Source organism: Talpa occidentalis, unplaced genomic scaffold, assembly GCF_014898055.3.
Source record: "Talpa occidentalis isolate TD23 unplaced genomic scaffold, MPIMG_talOcc4v2.1 talOcc4.2, whole genome shotgun sequence".
Classification (NCBI taxonomy): domain Eukaryota; kingdom Metazoa; phylum Chordata; class Mammalia; order Eulipotyphla; family Talpidae; genus Talpa; species Talpa occidentalis.
Window position 1 is genome coordinate 92,065,090 of NW_023602073.1, and position 13,226 is coordinate 92,078,315.

Consider the following 13,226-nt stretch of genomic DNA (forward strand, 5'->3'; position numbering starts at 1 on the left):
ACAGGAGAAATTTAACCTTAAAAGCTTATTGACAGGTTTTGTCTGTATTGTTCATTGAAACATAATTGTTGAGTCCCATATATGAAAGGAAAGTTAAAATTTCAAATTTGATAAAAGATAGTTTTAATTAGTTACATCTGTATTTAGTTAACCATTTAAAGCTATTATTTTAATATATATTCTATATTAAATCACCCTCTCCTACATTTTGACTCTCCTTTATAACTTCTAGTTTTATTAATAATATTTTAGTGGTAACATTTCTGATGACAGAATGTGGACACCTGAAAACATGTTCTCAGTTGAATTTTTGTTGAATTGTAAATTTTTAAAAATCCATCACATTTTATAATTAAAACAAGAAAAATAGCCTATTTTCTGTAGCTATGCCTCAACATGCCACTCAATCTTGTATTGAACAAGAAGCGATATAAAGAAAGGATTCCAAGGCTGGTATGTAATTTTAATTTAAGTTTCAACATGAAAATTAAAGCATAGCAGGAATGCTATGCTTATCCCCAGGGTTTACCTGAATAATATTATTAGCAAATGAAAATTTTAGAAACATCACTGTGTAATAGAATCTTACAAACCTTTTGATGTTGGGCAAGTCACTTGGTCTGACTGATCTCCAGTTTTTCCATTTCTAGAACAGGGACATAGTGATACCTATGTCATAGAACTGCGGTCAGTGAAATAGCATAAGTAAGCATATGTAGGTGCCTGCCCCCAAATTAGCATACTTGTAAAATTCCTTCATTCATGAAATACTTGAAAGCCATCAGACATGTTCCCATACACAGGGGTACAGCAGTGAACAAAATACTGTGTTGGCTTATTTTCTTATGAGAAATTCAGGGACTTATTTCTTCATATTTCCAAATTGCTAAATTTAATAGAACTGCAAAACATGGGTACACCATAAGTAATCTTTTGGGCATTTCTATTTCATTTTTTCATGTCATTAAATATAAAATTTGAACTGAAGTATGTATGTCTTGCATGCTCACAAGATTAGTAAAATCTAATTTTAAAAAATCTAGTAAAATCTCACAATTGTTTTTCTTCAAAGTGAGAGAATGCAGAAGACAAATGTGTACAATAGCAGTTGTAACTAAATTACCATGTAAATTGAGTTCCAAATTAAATTTCACTTATTGCTCTCAAGTACTGAGCAGTGCTGTGAGGCCAAGGTGACTCTGTCTTTTACATTGTTCCATCCTGTGAGCAGAAAGAGCTCACTGTGTGAGTTCTCTGCCTTTGCAGAACTAGTTATGAGTTGCAGACCTCATTGTTTAACTGTGAAGTTTATTTCCTGACAACATTGTTTAATAAATAAAAAGTATTTTCCTTTCCTTTTCAAGAATCATTTTGAGGGATAATAAGCTTATTTTAGTAAATTAGAGGCATATTATCTTGTGTAAATGGTAGCATTTGTTGATATGCAGATTTTTCCATCTGCTTATAAAATTAATACATATGTAGAAGAAATGTAAGGGGAGAAAAATTACCCATAATCCTACCATCCAAATAACTGTCTTTAGTATTCCGGTCTATATTTATTATCTTTCCATTCTCCCTGTCTTTCTCTCCCTCCTTTACTTCCTCTCTCCCCTTTATGGAATATCCAAATTTATTTTCACAACGAAAGTCTTGGTCCTTTCTGACACATTGGAAGTCCTAAGGCAATAGGAATTTGAGTACATTTATGAATGTTGCCCCTCATGCCTCAAGGCTGCAATTGTTTCAGCAAATCTATTCAGAAAAATTCAGAAGAGAAGATCCACAATAACCCTCTGCATCTCTCTGTAAAAAATCCTTCATTGAGGTATTTGTGACTGTTAACTTGGGATTGCCCCTGTTCCAGTTTAAGCTCTTTTGTAGTCCTGTGAAGAAGGAAGTAAGCAGTACAGCAGCCTCTTTAAATACCCTTAAACATAGCATCCTTGTCACCTGTTCACTTTTTCCATTGATCCCAAAATTTACACACAAAGGGCAGTTTATGTGGACAAATGTGAAATGCATGAGAAATTTATGTAATTTGTATAAGGATCTCAGTTATTTTTCACCTTTTAATAAATGTCTGCAGAAAGTATGCCACTGATTAGGCTTTTTTAAAAGGCATCTCAGTAAAAGAAAATACTAAACTGCAAATGACAGGAACATCAGTATTGGTTTATATATCTTAGCAGTTTTATTTCAGTGGTAGATTTGTTTAAAATAGAGTTGGAGGAGTCCTATTTTTTAATTTAATAGGTAATTATTATCTTTTATTCAGTTGTCTGTGTTTAATTGGAAATTTCTTAAGAAAGCAGTCCTGCAGTTGTTGGTGGGTCCCCTTTGGTAATGTAGTAAAAGTTTATGTACCAATCTTCCCAAAAAAAGTACACTTGTGAACTCATATACATGTTATATGTAATTTCCAGATGTCTACATATGACTCTGTTCTTCTATGTACAGAGAAGAACCATTATGGCTTCTTTGTAAATAAATTCCTTTATTCAACAATTTTTTTTGTTTTTGCACACTTACCTTTGAGCCAGTCCTGGATACAGTATTGACATACAATGACCCTGCCCTCAAGAAGCAAAAATCAAATATCACTTTCTGGAATTGTCTAAACTATCTTAATTTTAAGTGTTAGGAAGTTAGTGAAAGTATTTTGGGAGGCTATGCTGAAACTAAACAGGAACCTAGAAGGTAAGAAATAAAACACAATTCTGTAAGATTTTTTAAGATATAAAATCAGATCATTAGAATTGCAAGAGATTATGTAGTTTTTCCACCTTCTTCCTCAAAATAAAACAAAAAACAAAAACAAAACCTAGCAGCTGAGCCCTGGGTGAGGGCTGCAACGGCCCTGGAGCCCCCTGCTGGCACTCTGAGTTGGTCTGTGCACTTGTGCTGGGCTGCTCAGCTGTGGGAGCATGAACCCAGCTGCAGCACAGGGATGTGGGAACCATTGCACCAGCCACATATTGTTTCTGTTCTGCTCTTTGGCTCTCTGTGACACCTCACAAGAGAAACTGTTCTTCTCAACTTTTTTCTTAAGATTGAAATTAATGTTCAATTAATTCTTTTTATTTTTTAGAAACTAAAGTATTTGCTAGGAAATGTAGGAATGCATTTACTCTATGATGTTGAAAATAGTGAGAATTAATTGTGCTTGCTAAAATGGAGCAAAGAGAGCAGGTACAACGTAAAACATTGAATTTACAAAGGCTCTTCGCCATTAGTTCTCTTACCAGGTAACAAAGCTGTAGGAAGAAATGATCTGTAGTTCTGCTTTCTCAGTTGATGTTCTTCTTTCTCATTTTAATTCTGAACCTTTTTTCCTTAATATGTTTCATTCCATAGTGTTTAGTGCATCCTGAGTAATGGCTCCTAGGGTTGCAGTGACAGTCACAGCAAACATGGTTCTCATGCTCATGGAGTTAAAGGTCTCATGAGGAAGACATTAATAAAACATTAATAAAACAATCATTTTAACAGCCTGCACTAAGGGCAATGAAGAAAAGTAAAACATTTCTATTACACATATAACAAAGAACCCCAGAATGGTGGGGCCACATCCTTCCCTGAGGAAATGAGCTTGACCCAAAACAGAAGGGCAGAGTATGATAGAAGCATTACAGAAAGAAAAGAGAGGAGATGACATTGTGCCAGTGAAGACTGAGAAAAGTAGACACAATTAGGAGATAAGACTTGGTGAGAATTTGGATATGGAGAGTGAGGCAAAAGAGAAGTCCCCAGGATAAATCTCACAGTTCTGGGCTGTGTAACTAAGTGGACTGTGGTGCCATTCAGAAAAATAATGTGAGAGGGAGTTCTGTAGTTGATATTGAGGCCATTGATACAGCAATAGTAGGAAGTCAAATAGGCTGTTGGTTTTAAGGATCTAGAACTCATTAAAGAGGTGTGGGTCAGTGATTAGAACACTTGTCACTGATAATTGCTCCTCACTGTGATTTTGTATAAGCAGATTATTAATAGAAATTGTGGGATTTTCTGAATAGGATCTTTTGTAACTTGCTTTGTAATGAGTTCAATAAGAAATGTCAAATTAATCTGTAGCAAAAGGCAGTCTTTAGAACAAAATGGATTTACCTGTCTGTTTTTATGTAATTTTTGCTTATAATATCTGCCAGTGCTTTCTAACCAGTACATCAATCTTTATATATTAAATTATTCTCAAAGTGAATAAAAGGTGTTTTCATGAATTTGAAACTTGTTAATATATCTAAAATAATGTTTTTAATGTTTTTTTAATGTTTTCATTTCTCTAGATTTGAAGTCGAATTTGTGCTCTCAGCACCTAGTTCAGAATGGAATGGCAAACAGGGACACATCTCACCAGCTCTTCTTTCTGAATTTTTGAAAAGAAGTTTAGAGAAATCCAAAGTTCTCATCTGCATCTGTGGACCACCACCATTTACAGAACAAGGAGTAAGGTGAGCAGTAATGTGGTAGGAAAAAGGATACCCAATGCTGTGAAATGAAGAGCTTCCATTACAAGCAGTCGATTTAGCTTTGTAGTTCCTGCTCTTCACATGAATCTGCCTTTTAATAATCTATTAGAGCCTAAGAAATTTAGTGAAGTATTTAATCATCCTGTAGGCGGGGGGTTAGAAACCAACACTATGCATGTGATTAGATAGGAATACAGAAGATACAGCCAGCTCTCTGATCTGTGCTAATGGCTGATGGACACAGAGGTTCACAACATTGGTGCCGCAATTTTATTTGGAGCATTAAATCCAACTTTCTTCCACCAAAGCTTTTTACTATATGGTAATTAAGAAGCAGCGCTCATGTCAGGGGGCCCCTGCTGTTGTTCACCCTTGAATACACTCTGTAGAGCTTTGTGAGCTGTGACTTAATTCAGATTGGCACTTGAAATTCATACAATCTGTGCTTTGTTACTTTTGACTTAGAATTCTTATTTTATTTTATTTTTTTGTCCTCAACATCTTAACGAATGTGGTATCTCTCTCTTGTTTAGTAGTTACCACAAGACTCTTATTATTTCATAGTTTTTGCTCCCCTGAAAAATGACTCTTTCTGGGATGCCCACTTCCAGTGACCTCTAAAGTTAACCTCATGTCTGCTTACCTAGATTATAACATAACTATTCCAGAATGTACTCTTCATATTTGATGAAATTTATCAAATCTGTATGGCATGATAGCTCATAAACATATCTTTTAAAATATAAATAAAGAGCTTATAATTATTTGACCAATAAATATCTTTCTATGCACTAAATTCCCACTTAAATGCTCACTTTAGTTATTATAGACTAAGTCTGTACTCTAAGACCCACACTTTCTAGTGGGAAACAATTGCACATGCTGGTAAGTAAAATTTATCTCAGTATGTCATAAATATCTTACTAGAGACAGAAAAACAAGGCATTTCGGAAATTCAGGAAGAGAGAGATAAGTTACTTTCACTTAAGAGGTATTTGTATTGGAGAGGAGCTGTGTGGTCAGAAAGGATACTTTGAATGATAACTAAGACTATGGCAGTCAGAGGAGGGGTGGGAAAGAGTGATATAGGCAGAGAGAGACTGAACAGATGTGTTACAGGTAAAGGTTTCCAAAAGACTACACTGTATGGCTAGAATGAAGGCACTTACCAGGGAGAAGCAGGAGGGATGGCTGGAAGAGTCGGATGGTTTCAAATAGCAAAAGCAGGATTGTTGCACTGTGCTGACCTTCTTAACTCCTGTGCTACAATCCCGTAGTCTGAATATTTGTGTGTGCTCTGTAAGCATCCAGTTAGGGTTTGAATCCAAACTATCTACTTATATCTTATAATCATCACTTAAGTGTCCTACGTAACTAAGATACCCTAGTTATTTACCTTCCTGAGCTTTAGTGCATTCACCTGTGAAAGGGAAGCAGTAGTAATATGCACTGGAAGTGCTTAGCACAGTGACTCCATATAGTAAGTACTAAATAAGTGCTCATTAGTTTCAGCAGGATTTTAAACAGAGCCACTTCTAAGATTTCAGTCTCTATGTAAAGTGTTTTCCAAGTTGAATTACCCATAAGCAGTATTTCTACATTTCCTGTTCTGCCAAAAAAATGAAAACAGGATGCCAGAGGATCAACTCTGTACTTTGAAAACTGGTGATTAAAAAGGGGGGAAATCAAGCATTTTTTTCTGCCTTTTCTATATGAACTATATTATAGGGTAACCACATAATAAATAAGCAGAAATTTGTCTTTATAGAGCTCTTAGCTGATACATGGAGAATGATGGAGGTAGAATATCACCAATTTCAGTTTCTTATGAACTAATGGATCTATATATGATCAGTGGTTGCTAGTATATATTAAAAAAGATGCAACCAGGTATTATGTGCCTCTTGATGGGAGGATATACCTATGAAGTAGTCTTGTCAAAAAGAATTGATCTGTATCTGGTAAAGCCTTTTGATTATTACTAAATTATGGGAAATAATAGGCTATAAACACATATTGTTATAGCATACCACAGGACACAGCAAATTGATGTCTCTGGGAGACAGAGCACATAAAAATCTGGTTTTGTCAGCAAATAAATTGCAGGACAGGGGTTGGGGGTGTGGGGATCTTTCAGATCAAAAGATTCTTAGAAGACAACAGCCAATCATGATGAGAGCACTTTAACTGGCTCTTGATTCAAACAAACTTTTAAAAATTACGGCGTTTAGGAAAGCATTAAAAATTTAGACATTTCATATTTGGTGACATTAAAGAGTTATTACATTTTTAGAAATTATAATGATGGGATTTTTGAGAACATAGTAATTTAGGAAAATGGAACAGTACCTTGCTAGTAATGATGATAAACTTTGATTTGTTTTGTTTTGTTTTGTTTTTCACATTGTCCCTAAGAGACATGCTTTGTGTTTGTTTTTCAGGTTGCTGCATGATCTTAACTTTTCCAAAGATGAAATCCACAGTTTTACAGGATAATAAAGATTGTCCTTCATTCAACTGTTTTATCTAAACTTGTGACTGCTTAGGGTTTTTTAAGAGAACATTTTTGTATATACTAAAAGATTAATAACTAGATTCCAGGCCTCAATTTCTTAAATGATATCAAATAGTCCATCATTAAATAGATACCTTGTCAGCTTTATTTTGTACCACAACTTATTTTACTACTGATACTTAACCTGGAAAGTCAATCATGCAACAAATACATACAGGATTCTTTACTATGAGTCACAAAGTTCCTTACCCTTTAAACTTGATCACTGTTCTACTATAAGCTCTTGTGTTTTGTGACATGATAAAGTAAATGATCATTTTGATCATGTTTCTATGCTGTAAAATGTCTTACTAGCAATACAGAATAAATTTTACATTGCACTGTTACCTCAGGAAGTGATCATTTAGTCCTTGTTAATACTTTTAAAACATGGAATGTTGTAACTTATTAAGTGATCAAAAGTTTTTTTGTGTGTGTACATGGCATTGTTACATACAATAAAAATATATTTAAGAACTTTTTAATCCTTGTAGTAGTAATGAGTTTGAATGCGTCAATGTTGCATCACTCTAAGGGAAAATTTGAAAGGCAACAACAATAAAAGATATTGGAGACGCTTCACGCATGCAGCTTTGGATTAGGTGTGTTAGAGAGTTGAAGAGAACTAGGTTGTTAACTATTTGATTCTTAGCCAAAAGCAGAGGCATCAGGAAAGAGAATGAAGTGTAGCGTTTCTGATGGTCTAAAATTTATTATTGGGTGCTTTGCACTGGATTAAATTTTATTTTATTGTGCCCATTTAGCCACTTGGGAAGATGAGGAACACCATGCCCCAAATGATACTTGCTCTTGCTGGCTGCTTTCCCCATAGCTGGCAGTTCAGTCAGGAGTCCCCCCTAAGTGCTGGTGTGCAGGCAGCTAATCCTCTCCCTGTTGCTGTGTGCAACCTTCTGATATTTTCACAGATGAGGATTCAACAGCGCTATCAAGTCATTGTCAGTTCCTCATGAGGAAACAGTATTGAATGCATGGTGGCTCACTTGGATTTGTCCCTCTTTTTGAGGATAGCAACAGTGTTCTCACAAAAATGGGGTGAAAGGAACCTCCACTTTCCCTGTGAATGAACAGTTTAAGAAGCTTCCGTCCACTTAGGAAGCTCCTTTCCACTCTGGAAGCAGTCAGTTGGACAGCCATCTTTCCTGTGCCTTATTCTTCCACAGCCATTTCCACCAGCATCATTGTTAACACACATAGGTGTCTACTGTCCTGGGCCAGCCATGAGCCCTGGTGACTGATGGGAACTTTCTCCAGTTTCTGTCTCCCTACTACCTCCTACTGTCTCCTCTAAGAAAGGACACAGCTTTTATTTTCCTTTTTTGTTAGTTTATTAGTAATTTATCAACTCTATCTCAGCCAACAGTTTTCTCATCTTTTCTATCCTCTTTCCTTTCCTGCAATCCTGTTCTAATTACCTCAAACAAACAAAATGGCTGTTATTCTCTCTCTATATATATTGGAGTTCCTAATTGAGAATCAGCTAATCTTCAGCTTTCAATGTCCATCTACCTCCTGGAGATCCCCAAATGTTCCACAAACTCCTCAAACTCAACTTGTTCTAAATTAAGATTTCACCATCATCAATTTCTCCCCAAGCCTATTCCTCCTTTGATTCTCTGATTCATGCTACTAACTTCCACCAAGCCAGCCTTTGTAGAATCATCAAATAGCAATATTTCTCCTGGACTGCTTCATACTCGCAAACCCTGTCCTATCAACCCTCCAATGGATAAGTACAGTAGTCTGACAGCTGACATTCCTGTTGCAGTAATGATCTCACAGAAATCTATTCTCCACTCCAGTGTGTTTGAGAAAGGCTTAAAGAGAACATTCCCTAGGTAGAGCTTCAGTCCCCCATTAAGTACACCGATACCCTGTAGGGCACAAATGGTAGTATAGATTCTGTTTGTAGAGGACAGGAACGGACATGAAGCAGGTTTTCTGATTCAGCAGACCAGGTAAAGGAGGAGTCCTGGAACCCTTGGTGGGTTTTCAGGCTTTTATGGGGATTTACCGGGTACATGGCAGGCAGGGGTGCTGGGGGACCAGGAGGCTGGCAGGCCTTCCAGCCCCCAGCAAGTCTTCACTCTATCTGGGCTCTCCAGCCTTCTCTCGCGTTCTGCTTCTCTCATGGTTCTGCTTCTGCTTCTTCCTCGGCTTCTGCTGGCGACCCCGTGACGCCACCCTAAAAGCCCAATCTTAGCCCAGGTGAATCCCATCTACATATGCCCACACCCTATTCCAGGTGCCCGCCATCAGGCATGCATTCAGGACCATAGATAATCATCTATCCTAACGGTGGGAGGGCAGAAAAACCTGATACTTTTTACCTTACCCTACACTGTTGTTCTTGAGAAAAGAAATCAAGACTCTTACATCACATATTTGCAACGAGGAAAGGGAGTTAAAGGAGTTACACTCAAAGTCATTTTTGTTTGAAAATTCTGTTTGCTTGCTTTTTTAAAAAGGTGTTTATTAATTAGTTTTCTACTGCATCTAGAACAAATTGCCACAAACATAGTGGCTCAAAACAACACCAAGGTATATCTCACAGTTCCATAATTCAGAAAGCTGGGTACAGCAGGGGCCACTGGGTCTTTAACTGAAGGCCTTGCAAGGCTGAAATCAGGCGATCAGCTGGGCTGGGCTCTTATCTGGAGATTCTGGGGGAAGATTGTGCTTCCAGGCTCATTTAGGTTGTTGACAGAATTGTTCCTTGTAATTGTAAGACAATTACCCATTTCCTTGCCAGTGGGTAGCCTGGGCATCCTTGCTTGTAGAAGCTGCTCACATTCCTCCGCCTGGGATGGATGTGGTCCCTAGAGCACTGGTGGATCCACCCCTCTCATGCTTCAGATCTCTGAATTGCCTTTGTGCTGCAACTTTCTTGTCCCAGCTGAAGAAAACTCACTCCTTTTTAGGGCTCACATAATTGTGCCCATTCAGATAATCTAGAAAAAATCTCCCAATTTGAAAGTCAGTAACCTTACAGTATGCAAAGATCCTTTGCCACTTAATAAAACATGTTCAATGGTGGCAGGCATTTTTAGGGTGTCGACATCTTCGGGGGAACATTCTGCGTACTCCAGTGTAGGGACAGGAAGGACACAGTGCAGGTTTTCTGATCCAGCAGACCGGGTAAAAGAAGGAGTCCTGGAGCCCTCAGTGGCTTTTGCAGGCTTTTATTGGGATTTACTGGGTACACGGCAGGCAGGGGTGCTGGGGGTGCCGGGAAGCTGGCAGGCCTCCCAGCCGCCAGCAAGTCTTCACTCTTTCTGGGCTCTCAAGCGTTCTTTGATGGTCTCTGCTTCTCTGCTCTCTCTCTCCTGGTTTCTGCTGGCCTCCCTGCGACCCCGCCTCTAAAAGCCCAGTCTCAGCCCAGGTGAATCCCATCTACCTATGCCCACACCCTACTCCAGGTGCCCGCCATCAGGCATGCACTCAGGACCGCAGAGTTCCGTCATCTATCCTGATGGCGGGAGGGCAGAAAAGCCTGATGCTTTTTACCTTACCCTACATCCAGTCTATAAAGAGAACAGAATTATCCAAGGTAAGATAATTAGGTTTTGATTATCACTTATGGGCTCTTAAGTTTTACCTGAATTTTACAGAGTATGAGAGAGGTGAGAGAGGAGTTTTCACTCCAGAATACTCTACTTCAATATGCAAAGGCGTTGCCACTACTTCTGTAACTGGTAGCTAAAGCCAAAAGACTGTTATGGGTGGTGCCCCCTGGGGGGGAGGGTTGCTCATGAGAATAGATAGCCCCAGGGAAATGCTAAAAAGTGGTGTGGAGCAACTGATAAAAAAATATAAATTCAGAAGAGGGCGTGGGTTCAGCATTTGGGGGTGGATTAAGCAGGAGGGGTCAGATTTTGGTCCCAACCGCTCTCATCTCTCAGAAGGCTGTTGCAGGCCTCTGAAAGTGGAGGCTTTCAGCAGCTAACCTCAGAGAGGAAAATTTTGGAGGCTTCATAGTTAGACAAGCAACTGAAACTGTTCTGTTTTGCTGTAGTGACAGCCTGGCAGAGAAGGCGAAGACCCAGAGGCGGGCGCCTTGCTGAACTGTGTGAGTGGGGCTGTTTGTCAGGTACTTAGGCCACTGCAGCTGCTGTCTTGAGTATCACTTGTCTGGTGCTGTGCTGGAGCATCCTGGCAGCTCCAAGAGCATCTCCTCTTGCGTCTTCTGTTGTCTTTTTTAGTTGGAACCTGGCCTAGAGTCTGGCTACTGCGTACTCCAGGTTGGCAGAGACAGGAAGATGCCATCTGGGGCACATGGCCTATTCTGAAGAGGAGCTCTGCATCCTCAGTGGCGGGAAGATGCCATCATCCAGCTTTTGTTTAGGACTGGAAAACACTGGACACTGCTTTGGGTGAGGTAAAGACCATTTTTGGCCTCCGTAACTCTTTTCCCTGGTTTGTTAAATAAATCCCATTGTCGTTCCCTGAACCTGAGTAGTCTTGCAATTGTGCATGTGGGTGAAGAACATGGACAGTGACCGGTAAACTGTTCAGGCAGTGTCCTTGGCCAGTTTTAGTGCCACTTGCTGCCCTATATCACTTCCACTATGGTCTACCTTCTTTGCCATAGAACGTCTGAACTAGCTGGGGCTGCTTCATTTGATAGCTGCAGACACCTCTTTCTCCCGCTTTCACCTCCTTTGGGCACATGAACAGTTTGGTCTGCAATATTGTGGCTAATAGATTAAAAAGGGAAAAAATCCCAACCAGTCGCAGATTCTTGGTCTCCTCCTACTTTGGTTTTGTTGTGAATTTTCTTCACCTAGGGTTGTCAGTTCAGCAGATCTCAAGACAGATGACTGAGTGATTGGATATGCAAAATGTGTTTACTTTCTGGCTAAAGGCCCCTCTTTGCCAGGTCCCCCCTCAAAGAAGGGAGGTTCCACCTTGGGTGCAACACAGTAAGATTGGGGCCCTGGTAGAGAGGCAGTGATTGCACTCCCAGAGAGGCAAGCTGAGCAGACCTGAGGTTGCTGCCCTCCTCCCTCGCCAAGCATTCAGCTCTTAGAAAGGCGAGCCGCTCAGAAGCTTGCTGTTGTCCCCTTCCCCAGAACTCTCATGTGTCTTTTTGTGGGCGTCGTTTTTCATTTCTCTCAAATAACTAGAAGTGTAACTGCTGGGTCATATGACTATATATTTGCATTTTTAAAATCCTGTATGTCTCAGTCTAATGTAGAGATATAGATTTGTTAGATGATCATGCTTTTGAATGTGCTGTCTCAAACTTTTAAGAAAGTGCCAAAGTTTTTTTCTCAAATTTCAGTTATACCATTTTATAATACTACCAATGTTGTATGAGACTTTCAAAAGTACTCCATATCTTTACCAACTTCATTAATCCTTACAATTTTAGTGTATATTGATATGTTATTGTGACTTTAATTTGCATTTGTCTGGTGCCTAATAATGTTGAACATATTTTCTTGCGCTTACTCACCAGTGGTGAATTGACCTTAATAGTGTGTCTGTTTAAATCTTTGGCCCTTTTATAAAGCAGAGTGCTTTCTTGTTATTGAGTTGTAAGCATTCTTAATATATTCTATATACAAGTCCTTGTTGTATGTTTTGTAAATATTTTTTTTTCCCATTGTGACTTCAGATCATGTGTGTGCTTCCTAACTCTTAGTGCCTGGGATAGGAATACACTTAGAAATAGAATCTACTTAGATTTGAGCAGAATAGAAAAGAAAATAATGGCACAGGAGTCAACTGTTAATTATGCGAATGATTGAAATTCTAGGGAGAGTACAGTAGCGGCAGAGTGGGGAGCACATTCTAGAGGGGACAATACCTTTACTTCTGATTGGAAAACATTAAATAATGAAAGCGATAACTTAGTACCTAGGAAGGCAGTAAAACCCATATATACTTTGTGCAAGCTTGGCTATGTTAGGAGGAACAAATCATTTTCATGCTGCTGCACATTTTGTCCATTTGTAGCAACTGGGCACTGGTACGCAAATCTGAAAATGAGCTGGCAATGTGCTTTCTCCCATTCGAAGGGTTTATGTTCTGATTTTGGATTTTCTAATTAGCCATCTCAGCCCCAGGTGATTAGAGCAGGGAAGGCAGTGTTTTCATTGTAATGTTTGCCACGGCAGCCTGTGTAGATTCATTACAATTCAATTTCCTCTCATTTGGAACATGCTGAGAAAAGAGTTTTT

At 38.8% G+C, this 13,226-nt stretch overlaps 1 protein-coding gene and 1 long non-coding RNA gene across 3 annotated transcripts in view; both read left to right on the forward strand.

The window, feature by feature from the left end:
• Positions 1-7,508, forward strand: part of LOC119252662 (cytochrome b5 reductase 4) — a 61,429-nt gene extending 53,921 nt beyond the window's left edge. For both annotated transcript variants that reach the window (XM_037520043.1, XM_037520044.1), the window contains exons 15-16: positions 4,287-4,451; positions 6,911-7,508. In XM_037520043.1, coding sequence (XP_037375940.1) covers positions 4,287-4,451; positions 6,911-6,965 — 220 coding nt within the window. In that variant the 3' untranslated portion in view covers positions 6,966-7,508. The remainder of the gene's footprint in view (positions 1-4,286; positions 4,452-6,910) is intronic.
• Positions 7,509-10,524: 3,016 nt separating this feature from the next.
• Positions 10,525-12,219, forward strand: LOC129146338 (uncharacterized). Its single transcript, XR_008552906.1, has 3 exons — positions 10,525-10,591; positions 11,057-11,131; positions 11,244-12,219. It is a non-coding gene; the product is annotated as an uncharacterized LOC129146338 (long non-coding RNA).
• Positions 12,220-13,226: the final 1,007 nt, after the last annotated feature.